The sequence below is a fragment of the Lepidochelys kempii genome, chromosome 4 (assembly GCF_965140265.1).
Source record: "Lepidochelys kempii isolate rLepKem1 chromosome 4, rLepKem1.hap2, whole genome shotgun sequence".
Classification (NCBI taxonomy): domain Eukaryota; kingdom Metazoa; phylum Chordata; order Testudines; family Cheloniidae; genus Lepidochelys; species Lepidochelys kempii.
In genome coordinates this window covers 30,087,464-30,105,323 of record NC_133259.1, presented here as the reverse complement: position 1 = coordinate 30,105,323, position 17,860 = coordinate 30,087,464, and the positions used below count along the sequence as shown (strand labels likewise).

Below are 17,860 nucleotides of genomic sequence, written 5' to 3'. Positions count from 1 at the left end.
TTGAATGCTAAAGTGAGTGGTGATCTGTATGGCCGTGTAGGTTTAATATGGCACATATTTCAATAGGATAATAAGCGGTACAACATACTTCATATTCACAGAGGCATGCAACGTCCAATGGCAAAAGTCCATACGGCACTGCAGTGGTAAAGGTTATCACAATGTCACCATTTGCAATTTCATATCCTACATACCATCTATGAAAATAATTCTCTGAAGACAATAGAATGCAACATTTCCTTTCACCTGCAATTTACACATCCTATTAATGAAATAGCATATAGGTGTACTTACTAAACACGTCCCCTCGTGGTTTCTGAGGTTCTATTTGTATTCTGTTGTCAACTGTAATTCCTTGGGGAGAGGTAGTTTCAGTGGGAACAAAAGAAGAGTCTTCAGTTGTTAAATGTGGGGTTCTTGCTGTGGGTGCAGGTTTTGATGTTGTAGATGGTGGAGGTGTTGGAGGCCTTGTTGCTGGCTTCAGTGGTGGTCTTGTTGTCATCGGTTTTGGTACAAACCTAGTAGTTGGCTTGGGTGTAGGCCATATTGTTGGTTTTGGTGTAGGTCGTACTGTTGGCTTGGGTGCAGGCCTTGCTGTAATAATAGCTGGTATATGTGGTGGTCTCAGGGGCTGTCTTGTACCTCTGATGTCAGGAATCCTATTGGTCATACCGCTGCTGCCCTTCGGAAGTGTAGTATTGCCCTTGAATATATTATATGGACGAGATGGTTCAATCATAACTTTAGGAATAGCTGAAAAGAGAGTGAAAATAGGAGAACAATTGGTATTTAACTATCTCTCTGCACAAACTAAAATGTTACAATATCACATGAATATATGTAGAGTATTTGTTGAAATTAGTTCCTTTTGTTTGGTTTTCCACTCATAAAAATCCCCCCAGATTTTAGTATTAATACCCCTGTATTATCACATGCATTTATAAAGTGCCTCTCATCATGGTATCTTGAGAACAAGTTATGTGGTTAAAATGATTAAGGACAACCCATTACCAAAATAGGGAGCCTATACTCAATCCCCTGCAGCCCCAAAATGGATAACTTTAAGGGACAGAAGTGGCAAAACCTAGCCAGGAGGGACAGGTAGCAAAGAGCTGGTCAGACAGGTACATCTGACGTTGAGCTCTAAAAGTGACCAAACTTGCACGCTCTCATAAGCAATCTGTCCAGTCACACAGGAGTGAATTCCAGAGGCTAGTTATGGCAACTGAGTGCTCTGCCTCTGTAAACACCTCCCTTAGGATGATAGCTGAAGTCTTCTACCTTTGAATGTAGGGGATTATGACTGACAGAGAGAGTCTTCAAGATAATTGGGACTCTAAAAAGTACTCACATCATTCTGCCCCACTCAAAAGATGGGGCAAACACATTCTGCACTACATTCCAAGAAGCTTTCAAAGTTGATTTGAGGTGCCTCATGTTGTAGTAGTCTAGGACCCAGTTTACACAGAAAGTTGCATTAGGTGTAACTGAACTACTTTTAATTGATATAATAAAACTGGTGTAAAAATCCTAGGTAGACACACCGAACTGATTTACATCCAGGTAATATTGGTGTAATTCGCATTAGTCAATTCAGAAGTGCAAGCTAAACCAATGTAAGAGTGTCTAAACTCAGGAGTTTGCTCTGAACTAACTAAAATTGTTGGGGGCTTTTTAAATGATTTTTGTTAAACTGGTGCAGCTATTGTGTATAGAAGAGGTCTAGATTTGAGTTAACAAAAGAGAAAGGTCCACATCTAAGAAGAAAGAGTTCAATCTCTTGTCCAGTCCAAAAAAAGTGTTTCTGGTCAATTTTGCTACCTTGGAGACTTGGAGTAGAGATGAGTCTAGTAAGACCTCAAGATTTGACCATGGGCGGACAGAGATTGGAGGAATAGTTACAGGCTTCACCAGTTCTTCAAAACGCTTCTTCCTGCCAATAAGCATCAACTCTGTTTTATACAGCTTGAACCTAAGCCACTTTCATCCAGATCCCCTGTCTGCCAAAAGCTGGAAGGAGCAAGAAGATGGTGTCATCTTGGCTATGGTGACCAGATGTCCCATTTTTAAAGACACAGTCCCGTATTTAAGCCCTCCTACAAGTGTCCTGATTTTTTCTTAAAAATGGGCAAATTGTCCTGTATTTTCTGTCTCCCCACCAATCAGTACTGGAGGGTCCTACTGCTGGCCAGATCCCTATTCACCAGCCGCCCTCCCACCAGCGGGGAATAGGGGGGTCCAGTGGCAAATGATGGAAGCGGGGGCTCAAAGCTGGTGGTGGGGTGAAGATGTAGCGCACGGGGCCAGCCGCCCCCACCCTGCCAGGTCATCAGCACAGCCCCTGCTACATGCCAGCTCTCAGCCAGTAGGACCCTACCCCCCTGTCCCATTTCTGGCCAGCACTGGCTGTGCGCTGTGGTGGCTGATGAGTGCGGGCAGGCCTCAAGCAGCTGCCAGTTACATGTTGCCTGCGCTGCCCACCCATCAGCCCTTTACATGCTCCCCCTCTCACTGTCCTCTCCCTGCTTTGCCCCTTCGTCCCTCCCCCAGACCTGCTTCTCCTCCATATCCCCATCGGCAGGGCGCATCCGGCTTCCAAGGCTGTGCGGACAACAAGCCCCTGGTCGGAGTACTCAGATCACCAACAGTCTGGCCTGCAGACTCCTTCCAGGCTGGCCAGGAGGAGCCAAGCCCTGCTTGTACCAAAGTCCTGCACAGCACTGGCACAGGGAAGCCTCTACGCCCCTCAGCTAAGCTCTGGAGTGGCAGGGAAAGGGAGTGGAAACGATTTCTAGCCTGTTCACATCCCGAACTTGCAGGCTCCACAGCAGCCCCTGGGGCAGAGGCTTAGCACCCTCTTCACTCCCTACCCCTCCGCCCTGGGTCCTGCCCCCAGGGAACGTGGGGCTGCTACATCCCCTAGGCACCATCCCCTGCTAAGCCACCTCTCTGGAGGGTTTGCTGAAGCCCCTGCAGTCAGGTTCCCTGGGCCCTGGTGCACAATGCATCCTTAGGGCTTAACCCCTTCCTGCCCATGCTGTAGATAGGGGACGGGTTATGTCAGTGGCCAGCAGCAGCCTGGAGCTCTGCCTTTCGACACTGTGCAGGCAGAAAGGGACAAGCTGCTTCCAGTCACACGTGGCGGGGGAGGGGGCTGGGAAGAGAAGAGAGGAGATCTGCAAAGACATGGGCCACGTCATCCCTTCCCCACTCATCCTCCCCTGCGGCTGGAAGCAGCTCCTGTCCCTTCCCTCCCACACAGTGATGAAAGGCTTCTGCTGGCCACATTCTGGTGTGAAGCCTGGCTGAAATCTGGGGAGGGGAGGGCATGTAACCCTGCATGCCCCCCACCCCCCAACATGTTGCCTCGGAAGACAGGGTGCCACGTACCAGGAGAGGCGGGTCTGTCCTGGAATCCAGCCAGGCATGGAGGGCAGGGTCGGTCAGTCACCCCCCTCACCCCATGTGTGAGAGAGGTATCACCTCTCCCCGTGTGGGTAGGGTGGGGGGGGTAGGGGTGTGTGTGTGTGTGTGTGTCACCCCTCCCTGTGTGAACCCTACAGCCTTAAAGATAAGAAGGTAAATAAAAAGAATCCAACTATGCAGTATTTCTTTTTAACAGGGGCTCTGTCAGCTTGATATTAATTTGAACGTTTGTACTGCATAGTTCTGATCGATTGCCATTGAACTCACTTGAATATGAGTAATTTTACCAGGTGTCCCATATTCAGCATAGGGAAATATGGTCACCCTAATCTTGGTCACTTCAGCATTGGGGTCTGGCTGAGCTACGAGACTGGCACGGAACTCACAGAGTGCATACAACGGACGGAGAAAGAGTAAGAGGTAGTATATGATCAGGCCTTACCCCAGTTATTACACTCTAGCACTCGCTCAGAACAAGAACAATTACAGTCATTTATAGAATGTGGCTGTGAATAGGATTCACTGGATTTCTTTCTAATAACGAAAAGATCTCAAGGAAAGATATTTTTATCCAGGCATGTTAAGACTCCTAAAACTTTGAATACAATATCTGATCCTTTATTATCTTTCAAAAACAGCTGAGAGAAATTGAGAAAACTGATACTACTGCATCTCAAAATTTACCATGTTTCTCAGCTTTCCTAATAAATGGCCTTGGTGTTTGACATTTGGCTTTGAGGTTCATGACACCCCTCCAGCCCCAAAAGAAAAAAAAAAAAGAGCACATTACATACGTAGGCAGTTTATTCCATCGCCTCTGTATCCTTCTTTACATTTACACTTGTAGGTTCCCTGTGTATTGTAACATCGTGAAAAGCTGCCACACTGATACTGGCCAATTGAGCATTCATCTACATCTATAACAGAAAATCATATAAAAGTCATTCACATGAGAGAAGGAACATGCTTCCCCCCTCCAAAAAAACCCTACAATAAGCAGATGTCATCATTTAAAAATATTCTTAATTTTTAAAATTCAACAACATTGTATCACCAGTGAAACCAGGAGAATTTTATCCTAAATTAATCTTTTTCATAGATTTTAAAAGGCGAGAAGAGATTATTATGGTCATCTAATAATCTCCTATATAAGGCATATAACTTGGCATCACCATGTTTAATATTTTGCTGTGGCAACAGATAGTTTCTACAAGTAAATTTTATAATTTCTGTAACCACTTTTTAAAGGTGACCTGTAAGGGTGGGAAATAATTGAGCTCGTGATTTATAAGGCCCTGATCCAACAAAGCACTTAAGCCTGCTCTATATCTGTGTTTTAACCACTATTATACCAGGGTGGAAACTGTTTACAATATCTTATATTATTTCACTATACTAGTGCCACAAACAAGGTCCCTATACCTGCAGGTGCTCTGTGCAGGGCCTTCACATTGAAGTAACTGGAAGCATGGTCACATGTGAAGCAATACAACTTAATCTCCAACATCACTTTTCTTTAATATGATCATCAGCTGAAGCACTGAGAAAAATTAGTGACGTTCACTAAGGCCCCAGATCAGCAACTGCTTGCAAGAAGCCCCAGTGAAATCTACAGAAATCATACCACGCTGAGCCACTTCCAGGATCAGGGCTTAAATGTATATTTTTTCATTTTCATATTCAATGTAATTCTATTTCATAAAATTAATATAGGATAAACTAAAGCAATCTGTTTTCAGCCCATAATAAAGTGATTAATACAGTCTCTATAAGCCAGCTAATATAGTAATATAATAAACCTTGGATTAGTATTACAGGAAACATATGTGTGCTCTATGCATGCAAGACTCACTGAAATAAATGGATTTTATTACCGTGGCATTGATATTTGCCTCCAATGTACATCAGATCGAAGCCTTTATGACACTTGCAGATGTAGCTTCCAAAAGTATTAACACATTTCCTAAACCTGGGACAGACAACTCTCCCAGTAGCACATTCATCAACGTCTGTAAACACAAATTAATTGTATTCTTAATAATATAGCTAAGATATGATCTGCCTCAAATTGATTTCAACTCTCAAAAATTGAATTTGCAATCTGAACTGTCAAAAATCTTTTAAAAATTTCCTCTTTGCCCCATTCTGGTATCCTTATACCAATGCTTGGGCGCTACCATATGGAAGACCTTAATTCAGTTTTTGATTGTGCTCCCTCTATATCCCACATCTCCTGTGCCAACACAGAAAGCACAGCAAGAAAGAGATAGACATTATGCTCAGATTGGTGGGAGTTAAGTTTAGAAATTACCAAGAGTAGCCTTACTTTACATTGACTGTTCTGATTGATTTATATTAGCTGGTTCAAGGTTGTAGAGAGAATCCCAGAAATACGGACAGATTTTGAAGGGTGTAGTGGGCGGTTTTCCTTGGACAGAAAATGGTTACTTACACACTCTGCATCAAGGATGATGGTGTAAAGCAGAAACAAACTGGGGACATGCCCCAAACACATATCTCAAACATCCAGAGTAGTACTTAATTTCTCAAGCACTGGGAGCCTTTAATTAATGGGCTGTAAACTATAAATAATACATTGAATTGCAGGTAAGTAGAATAAATAATAAACATATCCGAAATATCATTCAGACACAAAATGTTTTGAAACTTAGTCCTCCTTGAACAGGTGTGTATATATTTTGTTCTATACTATACAAGTACAGTAAATTTCAAGAGATACATGGCTATCATCATATCTACACCACCGCATATGTGGAGAAGCTGTCCTTCCTTGATGTCTTGATATCCTGCTGGCTACAAATGGGAGCTTTACACTACTGAAGAGGGAAGATTCCCAGATTCCCTGTGGAATGCACAGCACTTGCTTCTATCTTTGGAAGGGCTCAAAATATTGGTCCTTAAAACCATGACTTTTTATGTCTAGAAAAGCTGCTTCAAGTCATTTATAGAGGTTTTATTGCTCCCTCTGAGTCCTGCACAGTTTAGCTATGGCACCTGATTTTACAGGCAAAGGGATATGAAAATATAGTCCCAATAATTTTTTTAACTCTCTAAAGTTCTCTGAAAATATTATTTCTGTAACACGACATACACAGAATACATGACTGGTACTGGTTTGAGAAAATCTGAGTAACATGGCTATCCAAACTCATGCCAATAAATCTTTACACCACACCTTACTATGATGTATTCCCTATATATGTGATAAATTCATTGAAACTGTGTTTTGGTTCAAGAAGAAAACATCCTGAGGAAAACAGTGAAATCAGTAACCGTGACTAATAACTTACCTATGCAGGTTCTACTGTCAGGCCCTAGCTGCAAGCCTGGAGAAGGACAGTGGCAGCGTACCTCTCCTTTCACGACATCACAGCCATACTGACAGTTTGCCATTGAACAAGAGAGAGCATCTAGGGAGAAACAGTTACACATTTAGACCAAATATAAGGACTCAGCATCATACAGGTAAGTCGTTGAAATCTTTGGAGCATTAAGGTCCAGTCCAGCTACCATGAAAGTCAGTGGAAAGACTCCTGCGGACTGTAACAGGAGTTGGGTTAGGCCCTTCAAAAGCAAATATATATGCTGTAAATTTGTGCTCCTCATTTCACAAATTGTATTTATAAGAGACATTAAGTCATAGAGTACAGATTTTAGCTAGCCGTGTTGTGGCACACAATTCCCATGCTGAAAATAAACCCCAATATGCACTAAAAATCCTTCATGGATGGACTCGTTTAAAAATGCCAACTCCTGACTGCAGTGAAGCCTGTTTAATATCTTTAATTAAAGGTTATTGTCTTTCGCTCCTTCTCTGTTCATATACTCAAAATATCTACTTTTATGGGAGAGAGGAGGAACTGGATTTCTAGTAAGATCACAGGACAGTGGTACACTGTGGAGCCAGCAGGCATCTGTTGCTTTAACAATTTTACATGTATGTGGCCATAATATAGCAGCATTGCACATGTCTTGCTGCTGAGAGCACAGCAAGTGCCTATCCCCAGAGGCAGAATAACAGCGATTTACACAGCTGAAGAACAGATTGGGAAAATGGGTAATATAACTAATAAAAATCAAATTATTTATTATTGTTTGTCTGAGTCTAATTTTACCAGATGGATGCACAATTTTCAGAACGAGGAGGCTTTTGTCTTGGGACTGATCCTTGTCCAGTAGATATTTACTGAGCACCTCAAGGGATTAAAAAATATTAACTGGAGTTTGAAAAAAGAAAGCTAAGGAGTCTTGACATACTGGAACATGATCCATCTGGCATAAGCATGTATCCATTCAGACAATAGCATTTGTAGCTACCATAGGTATTCATGCATCGATGTTTGCATGGCCGAGGCTTTAATCCACACTCGTTTAGATCTGAAATTAACAAGGAGAGGAGAGAACAAGCAAACAAACAAATTACGCACAAAAAAGGAGCATTTAAAGTTGTTCTAGTACTTTAAAAGTTGAGAAAAGATGGGGGAAGGGATGAGTCTTTCATATCCAGCTCATCTCAACTATGATCAGATTTGGCTACGTGAGCACTGTTCGGTACCCCACGTGAAGTAAATAATGTTGTTCGGTTCATTTACCAGTTAATCCACTCCCCTTTTTGTCCACATTACAAATTCCACTCTCAGAAATGGCACTAACTGGCACTATTAGCATTAACTGGCAGTAACAGGAATTTCAGCAGAGACGACATTGACTGAATGTGTATGGAGGCTGAATTACCATCTCCTTTCTAGAGGTATTCCCTTTAGATTGCTTGAGGAAATTAGTGGGACAGCATGGGAAAGCTGACATTGCCACTGTTGTACCAATCTGGGGGAGAAATTTGGCACTTCATTATCTAGACCTGTCAGTCCAATACGTTGTCTGAGTACTGTAAATGTAAAATGTAAAAGGCTGCGTGGGGAGAGGGGAGGAAGAAGCTAGGTATATTTTTACCTATCTATTGAAGAAGGTATTTGGCATTGCTAATGTATGTGTTAAAGATTACCTGTGATTTTGGATTTCAGGTTTAAACTGGACTACACAAGGAACTAATGAATTACACATTATGAAAATGTTCAACCCACAATTGTAGCTCTAGCTAACAAAAAAATTGTAACGGAAAATAAAGACTGAACTATGAATGCCCACAAAATTCAAATGAGAGTGAGAAAGCACAGATCTGCTGGTGGTATGAGAGGGAGTACTGACTTAGTACAGAACTAATAATGCATGGCCCACAATTTACATCTTAAAAGGGTAAAAATAAAAACAAACCCTGTTATTCATAAACCTACTTACAAATCTAATTGGTAAATTATTATGTAATTACAGGTTGAAATTGTGGCTTGTTACTGACCTGTAAATCTCTCTGATTTAAAGTACTGTACATTATGGGCCAGATCTTCAGTTGATGTGAAACGATATAGTTCTGTTGAAGTCTATGTAGCTATGCTGCTCTATACCGGCTAAGCACCTGGTTACTCAAAATGGTCAGGTTGTTCATTTGTGAATCACACAATTTCACTTAAAACTTGTTAATTTATCAGAAGCAAAGTCCTATGCTGATGGTAGGACTTCTCCTGTTGGCATAGGTACTCCCCTCCACATGAGGCAGTAGCTATGGCAACCGGAGAAGCCATCCCATTGACATAGCTCTGTCTACATCGGGAGTTAAACTGGTATAACCGTGTCACTCTGCGGTGTGGATTTTCTATATCCCTGAGCAACGCAGTTATACCAACATAAGTTGCTAGTGTAGACCAAGCCTTAATTCCACTTCTGCATGTGAAAGCAGTCCCAGTATTGGTTTTGAATGCTTTCGATTCAGATCTTGATAAGCATGCTGTAAATACTTGGAAGATGCCTGGTCTTTAAACAAAGATGCAGATTTGTTTCAGTGGTAGCATGGCTGTCATGCTAATGGTTCAACATCAAAGGAGAGCCAAAGACAGACCCTTTGTACAGCTCCATTAGATTTAAAAATGTTTTTCCCCTCTGCCTTTGCGCTTTGCTATTGAGAGATAGTTTGTTGTTAATCCTTTAATCTGAACTCATGCTACAAAATCTCCCAGTATTAGTGGGAAGGAAAGTGTTTGTCATCACCTTGATTACCTAACTGCAAGCCAGTGCTTTCAAAATAGGCTAAAATGTTACAGTGTGCTGCTCCATGGGCTTACTAACAGATCTACTGTCCAATTGTATTTTCCCAGGTGTAGCATTTTCAACCCCTCTTTGCCAACACTACTGTAGCTTCTTTCCCAATTTCAGTGTAGATAGGCATATACTCTGTACACCACAGCATGTAATATTCAATTTCCTAGGTGAACGGTCACTGGGAGGTTCATTTGGTTCTTCATAAAATCTTTTATTAACACAATGATGGTTCTCTTTATATAGCTCCACACTCAGACTACGTGCAACAGCATGCCCTTCTCCAGAAGTTTATGGATATTCTGCATATGGGCAAGAGGAAAAATGAATCAGCCAGTGTGCATACATATTGCATCCCTGTTCTCTGGCACCTGTTTACAGCTCAGAAACATTCCTGCTATTAGCATTCTCCATCATCTTCAGATGCTTTATATTTTTGTTGTTTATGTAAGGTCATGTTATTCTTAAACAGGTTCAGGCTAATGTTAGCAGTTAAAGGGTCATCTATAGCAACACACTGAATATACTGCAAACATCTGGGGGTTTTAAGAAAAGGTCAGGTTACTTATCTAGAGATATCAATTTGGCATTTCAAACAGTGTCTATAATGATAGCTCACTTAGAATAAATACTCCTCCATCAAAAGGGAAAAAGAAAACAGCAGAATTTTCCTCTAAAAGATTGAAAGGTAAAAGGTTTTAAAATCAGAACGTTCCATAAATAAAACTTGGACGTTATTTTTATTTTAATATAACGTCACTCCTTTTGTTCCTTAAGAAAGTTATAATGGAATTAAAAATACAAGGTGCATCAACATCAAATGAGGCGTTTAACAAGTCCCATTATACTGCTGACAGAGATCTTCATTCATTATTCCAAACTAGACAATTTTACCATTAAACCACTTAAACTTAAGTGCTGTAATTATACAGTCAATACAAAAATAGCATTCTTAGCTGCAAGTAACATATTAAAAAGTGCTAAATGTAAAAGCAGGTTGGGTATTGGAGGAGCTTGTGAAAGCAGGTCCAGAACATAAGTGCAGGCTGCTGAGCATACATATTACATTTCAAAAGGAGAGAGATGTAAAATGTAAAAACAGTGGAAGGACAAATGGTGGTGTACGGTACATCTGGGTGTGACTTGTTTAACTAGTGTAGGGGCATTGCTCTGAGGCATCACCTTGGATAAAGATTGATTTTCTGTATGCAGGCATGTTTCTTTCCTCAAGATTATGCTGAATACTGTACTTAGTTTTCTTTAATTAGCCCCTTCACAGAATCCCAACAAAGGCCTAGCATTCTTTTGTATAACATTCAAACTTTTGTTTCTATGTTTTGAATATGTTTTTATGTTTTGAACAGAGGTCAAATATTCACTATTGAATTTACTGAGATTAAGCTAGAACAGGAAGCCATTGATAAAATACTCAAGCCTTCATCACCTATACATAAAAAAGATCAGTTTTTATTTTCAGTATGTCATCAGTTTCACTTAAAAGAGAGAGAGTGTGCACAGATTTGCACACCCTCAGACTTGTCTATTCAAATCACACCATTTGTCTAATAGACAATACAATAATAGCCGAACTCTGAAGTTAACAATGGCCTTTCTCTGAAACAAAGCTGGAAAATAAATCACACTGTTATCTTCACCTGAACCTGATAAACAATTTCCATTGCTCTTGGTTTATGTCTGATCTACACTTAAAAGTTTTCACTCCAAGCACCGTAGCTGCGCCAGTCTAACCCCAGCACATGGACCTATGTTGACGAAAGAATACTTATGTTTGGGGACGTGGGGTTCCTTTGATTGGTAGGAAAACTCTAGGTTGTGTCTACACTAAGGAGTTATAGCAGCATAGCTACAGTGACCTAGCTATGCTGGTATAGAAAGGAATTTAGAAAAAGCAAATCAGCAAATCCTGAAAGAACAAAGCAGAAAAGAAACAACAATAGGAAGTTAAAAAGATTATCAAGAGTCAAGTCTTTTCAGAATACAGGCATACAGCAATAACAGCATCAAGGAAGTGTAACTGCATATTTGCTTTGCATGCCAATGATACTGCAAGCCTGGCTTTCACATGGCAGCCATTAATTCATCGTACTTCAGTACATTTGCAAGAACTTCTTATTATCGTATAAAGCCATGCAGGTGGAAGGAGCACACCACCTGAAATAAAGGACTTTCTCACCCCTTGAAGGCACATTTGTTGCATGATGATCCAGGGAGCGAAACAGAGGTGGTTCACTGTGCCGAACAGTTGGGCTTGTATACAGATGCTCAGCTTCACGAAGGGGGAAAAGGCATAATAATAGTCAAAAGGCCAAATCCCTCTAATGATGTATTACTTTATTATGTCAAAAACCATCAATGCAGACTATCAGCTGCATTTAAAAAAAAGAAAAAAGAGATGTACATTATGTTTGTAAGCTGGTCCGGGAACAATAGCATTCAGAAAATCAGTTGTAGAACACATGCTACTGTATTTCTTTAATTTTATATAGAAAACCGTCCTTTGTCTACTGTAATACATCACCTTTCACAGAAAACACTGCAAACATTTTATATTGATAACACAAATTTGAGAGTCTTTAATAACTTGTACTACATATCAATTCACTAAGTAGCAAACACAACACGTATTAGGCCAGGAAAACAGCTACCATTATAGAGCTAGTTGCAAATTTTTGAAGAATATGTTTTGCAAAATATGCTGGTTGTTTCACATCTAGCTTACAAAGCTGGTAAACTTTTTTAAAATTTTCAGCATTCCTTTTTTAACTATCTCCAGCTACCATCTATCTCAAACGCTGACCCAAACTGCAAAATGAGGTTGAAAAAACAAAACTGAAGTGCGAAGGTCACAAAATAAACAATGGGGAGCACTCTGTTACCGCTAGTAGAAGGGTATTGCAATTTAGCTACCAACTCAATTTAACCTCCTAACAACACACTCATACAAAGGTGCCAGGCAACTGTAATTTAGTGTTGATGAACTAAAGCAGAAGTTAAAGGTTATGCTCCAATGCCCCTGGGAAGGGTGACTTTCAGATGTAACCAGTCAGTTAAGTTCAGCATCTCATTATGAGATTTCAGGTGATCCTTTACTTGGTTCACAAGAGGTAAGAGGGTACTGAATAGATTAAATATAACATCTAATAACAGCAGTAACACCTTGTATTCATATAGTGACTTTCATCTAGACAAAACCAAAAGTGGTTTATACCCTGGAGATACATATATTTTCCCTGGAGATGAGTGCATCAGACCGTCTATGCCAGCAACAATGCACAATAATGCTTTTATTGTAGGATGGGAATTGAAATATCTTCAATGGAAACATAAGGGGAATTGTTTTATTCAGGCAGAATGCTGTAATTCAAATTGCAATCTGATTAGGACACTGTGTTAATGATCCTAATCTTGTGATTTGAAAAATGCTATGAACAGGGCTTCAGTTTACAATTCAACAAAAAGACAGAGTAGGATTTTCTTAAGTGCCTAAGTGACTCAGGAGGACAATGGGACTTGTGCTTGTAAGTTAGTTAGGCAATTTTGAAAACCTTACGTATCACTTCCAGTAACAGAGTGTCACTGGTACCATGCTGGAACACTGGCTCAATACTAAGAGACAAGAGGGCCGCCCACCAAACCATCTGCCATACTTCATCTAGCATCCTGGGTTTCTGGGCGGTTTCTCAGGTCCAACACTGTTTTAGCTCAGGACACCAAAGCCGGAGGTGGTCTGTGTACCATACATACGATACTATAAAGCTAATATATGTTACTGTGCATCTAAAACTGTACTGAACACTCTCTAGGTAACGCTCTAAAGTGATCAACACAGCGTACTCAAAATAGTAAAATCACAGCATGCCATCCTTATGAGTGTTGGACTGGAGTGGAAAGAAAAGAGGGGAAATAAGAGCAGAAATAAGGAGCGGGAAAGGAAAGGGGGGAACCATTTATTTCCAAAGAAGTCTGTCAGGAAAGAATTAGCAAATCTGAAAAGAATATATTTTAAAAGAAAAATATATTTAGAAATCAGTGTGCCATAGAAGGATTAGTAAACATCAGAGGATACAATTCTGAATAACAGCCTGGCTGTTTCCTACAACATCCCCATCTGCTTTTTCAGAAAAAAAGGCTATAAAGATTTTTCTATCATTTTAGACAACTGGAGAGGATGACTGTGACTGTCTATGACATATTACTGCATACATACATGCCTTAGTCTTCACAACTTAATAAAAGTCCTGTATTATAATTGTGTGTAATGTTCTGTGCTATATAAATCTCTCTGCGTTTTTGGAGGTCAGTTACATGAATGGAAGACTCTTAAAACTGCGGCTATAGTAATTTAGCAAGAAGGAAAAAACATGGTTTTCAGCTTTTAATTATGAATTGTGTGGGGTGTTCTAGGTAGTTTTGGGTTAACAACACTGCAGGAGAGAATATTTCAATTAAAAACATGTGCATTAAAAATTGTCAGTAAAATAAAAACTATTTCACTATCATAACTTAAGCTTGGTGCCGAAATTACCTCACTACCTCTGTAAAGGGCCAGGAGCTACATCTTTTGGACCTGATTCAGTAAAGCACATATGTATATGCTTAACTTTAAGGAGTTTGTGACAGAAAACACTCCTGTATTCACATCCTGTACACTCTTCTAATGATCTTCATACAAAGTATGCCTTGTAAGTGTCATTTGAAAACTCATAATTTGCTGGTCAGTATTGTCCAGGTAAAATATATGTGGCAACATTGTATGTGAAGTTATAAGGTTTCCCTGGATGGTGTTATTGACACATGTTCCAAACCCCACAGGTCTGTCCTGAACAACGGAATGTGTGCTCTGCTTATTTTGCATTTAAGCAGTAAACAGAGTCAACAAGCATGAAGGGAAGACAAAGGAAGTTCAAACAGGTGCAAAAACCAGACGGGACTATCCTTCCACATAGATTCTTTGGCTCCTGTTCTCAACTAGAAATGTTTTTCCAAGCAGGGGACTGAAACTATAAAAAGGAGGGTCAAACAACCCATGCGCCCCCCTCTCTCTCATTCCATCACATTCACTGCACCTGAAGAGACAAAGCAATGGTTGGACTCTGGGTAAAAGGTCTTGATCTGAGAGTTTGGTCAGTAATCTGCTATGGTGACACACTTTGCTTGAATCTAATACAGTTCATTACATTAGGCACCAGTAAGCACATTATCTTTATTTTTCTTGTAACCACTTCTGACTTTAATGTCTTATTACTTGTACTCACTTAAAATATCTCTTTGTAGTTAATAAACCTATGTTATTGTTTTATCTAATTAACTATGTTCAAGATGAAGTGTCTGAGTAACTCCATTTGGGGCAACAAGTTGTGTGTATATTATTCCCTTAAAGGAATAATGGACTCAGTATATTTGCACTTTCCAGGAGAGCGCTGTGCAGTACAGGACATACATTTCGGGGGGGGGGGGAAATCTGAGATCGGGAGTATTTGGGGTAACCCTGTGGTAGTTTTTAAGGCTGGTGAGAGCCAAGGTGTGGCTGGCTGGCTGCAGCAGACACAGACATAGCTGGGAGTGTGTTCATGCTGGAGACTGTTTGTGAGCAGCAAGGCATTTTAAAGGATACCCCTGGTTACAGAGCAGTTACTAATCAGTCTGGATTGTATGTCACAGAGGTGCTAAATTCCATTGACTTCAATTCAATTTACCCACATATTTAAATGCTTTCCTGAACTGAGGCCTTTACCTGTGAAAAACGTCAACTGAAATCACACAATGACTGCAGGACTTTAGAGATATGGCCTCAAAATTTGGAAATTATAAAATGTAAAACATCTTAAAAATAGGGCAAGTTAGATTGGAGAGAGTTCTAGTCTACTTTTAATAGGTGTTGTCTAAATTGCTTCTCCTGCTTGAAAACACTAATGATGCCAGTGACGCTGCATATTCAGATCACAGCATCAGAGTAGTGTGGACATACAATCTTGTAGAAATCAAGGAAATACTTTAATTGATTATATATTTAATAAGTTTATGTTAATGGATTTAATAAGTAGCTTTGAAGCAGCTTGACTCTCAGCCTTCATAGAATGAAATAACCTTTAATCCAGTATCCCTGAGGTGGCAACAGTTCAGTAAATGTTTATTTTGTGTATGAGGCCTTGCCCATTTTGAGGAAGCATAAGCTGGGATGTGTGGATGGGTAAGGAACTATTTTTGTACTTTTGTAAGTCAAAGGACAATGTTATGACCAGGAAGACAACAGTCAAGAGGCCACTGAAGAGTCTCAGCTGTTCACCTAAATACAAGGGGGTGAAATCATCTTGATAAGAGTTTTCACCACCTCTTATTCCCTCAGTGTTTCTTATTGTGGAAAAGCACAGTCTTGTGGATGTAACTAAGAAACAGTACCCTAAAAGGAGAAACCCCAAAGTGGACTAAGATTCATACTGACATCACCTAATCAGAATCAGACAATGCAGATCCCCTGATTCAGTCAGAAGGTCACAACAGGAAGTCCAGTGGGACAATACTAGTCTGAGTTTCACCCACAATGGACCAGGCAAACAAGGAAAAAGTGTGCTATTCTTGAGATCACCACAACACCGCTACTATGTCTGATATTCATACTTAACCTTTCGAGGAAAGCAGAGACAAAGACATTGCAGACCAGCCAACTAACCCAAGAATGATGTACCTGAGCTAGAAGTCATTGCCTGGCTCCTCAACCTGTAGTTTTTAACTGACTCTGAAGCTTCAAAGACATATAAGCTAAAGAGCACACACTTATTTTTATAAGTAACCTTATACTTTCTGTCTCCTTAGCAGGACATTTGAACATCTATGCAAGGATGCCTGCCAGAAAAAAAATACTTTCTTAGCCTTTTTAGGTAGAGGTGTGTGTGTGTGAAGCAAAGACATTTTTGTGCCTCGGGGGAGCACTCTGCAACCCCCGTATTCCTCATTTATATATGATTGTGATCTTGCATATAAAGCAGGCCATGTGAGGTATCAGGGGAAAGGTTATGATCTCCGGAAAGTCATTTTTCTATCCATATATGTATATCATTAATGAATATGAAGTTATGAGAATTGTGTTGTAAGCTTGTCACTAAAACATGCTGTCAGTTGGGGAATCAGCCAGATATTAGACCCCTAGAGACAACAGCAAGGAAAGTAACCAACGTCCAGGCAGGGTGTCAAACAACCCATCTACAGCCATCGTCCAGCAAGGGAGCTACAATTCAATGACTCACCTGCATGAGCCCACACCAGGGGAATTGTTCAACCTTGCCTGGGGACTCAGCGATGCCCATGAGACATGCCTGGACTTGTGTTCTACAAGCACATGGGACAGAGGGTATAAAACAGAACACAGGGGCCCCATGCTTGGCCTTTCTCCTGCCCCCACCTATGCTGCAAGCAACAAAGACACTGAGAAGAAGACTGAAGACTCCAACAGAGGAGACTGGCCCAGATTTAAGGGACAAATCTGCATATTAAGGACTGCAATATCCATTGGCATGAGAAAAATTGCTTAGTATAGTTGTTGCCCAGTCAAATAGGGTTGAGAGTTTAGACTGCGTGCTTATATTTTATTTCTTTTGGTAACTAACTCTGACTTTTTGCCTAATACTTACAGTCATTTAAAATCTATCTTTTGTAGCCAATAAATGTAACTGTTTATCTTTACCAGTGAGCTTCCCTGAAGTGTGTGGTAAATCTGCTCAGGTTTTGCAAAGGCTAGTGTATATCCACTTTCCATCGATGAAGTGGTGAACCAATTAATAAATTTGCACTGCTCATCTTGAGTTATTTGGGATCCATAAAGATTTAACCTTTAACCTAGTCTTTCCACAAGGGAAAGTATAAACTGCTCAGTAAATGCATAGGGGTAGAAAGATTAAATAAATCATTTAATCATTTGTATTGTGTCAGTTTTATGATTTGATTGCTGGTTGTGCCAATGCAATAACTTGACTAGTTCTTCTTCTTAAATTGTTCTCTTAGTAGTTAATCAATTTAATGTTGTATTATTGTTAACTCTTTGATTTGACTGACTCAATGTATATTATAATATCAATATTAATCATCATATTGTTTACTACTTTAGAGAATTATAAGCAATTATCTAACTTTGCAACTAACACACCAAACTGGTTTTCTCTGATCAACTTGTGATGAGGTGAAAAGCAGCCTAAATTAAAGGGACTTTAAATACCCATAGACCATTGGACTCAAGGGCTAAGAAAACCCT

At 40.2% G+C, this 17,860-nt stretch overlaps 2 protein-coding genes across 23 annotated transcripts in view; one reads left to right on the top strand and one right to left on the bottom strand.

Moving 5' to 3' along the window:
* The window catches only part of TBCK (TBC1 domain containing kinase), a 281,017-nt gene extending 263,437 nt beyond the window's left edge, over positions 1-17,580 (top strand). For 16 of the 17 annotated variants that reach the window (XR_012158526.1, XR_012158524.1, XR_012158514.1 and 13 more), the window contains 2 exons: positions 6,746-6,912; positions 9,841-17,580. The gene's annotated coding sequence lies outside the window, so the exon portion shown is untranslated. The remainder of the gene's footprint in view (positions 1-6,745; positions 6,913-9,840) is intronic. The other variant, XR_012158508.1, reaches the window with a different exon arrangement.
* The window catches only part of NPNT (nephronectin), a 103,854-nt gene that overhangs the window by 27,488 nt on the left and 58,506 nt on the right, over positions 1-17,860 (bottom strand). For 4 of the 6 annotated variants that reach the window (XM_073340844.1, XM_073340840.1, XM_073340841.1 and 1 more), the window contains 6 exons: positions 11,789-11,881; positions 7,705-7,824; positions 6,738-6,857; positions 5,301-5,435; positions 4,221-4,343; positions 295-753 (listed from right to left, as the gene is read on the bottom strand). In XM_073340844.1, coding sequence (XP_073196945.1) covers positions 295-753; positions 4,221-4,343; positions 5,301-5,435; positions 6,738-6,857; positions 7,705-7,824; positions 11,789-11,881 — 1,050 coding nt within the window. The remainder of the gene's footprint in view (positions 1-294; positions 754-4,220; positions 4,344-5,300; positions 5,436-6,737; positions 6,858-7,704; positions 7,825-11,788; positions 11,882-17,860) is intronic. The other 2 variants (XM_073340842.1, XM_073340846.1) reach the window with 1 other exon arrangement.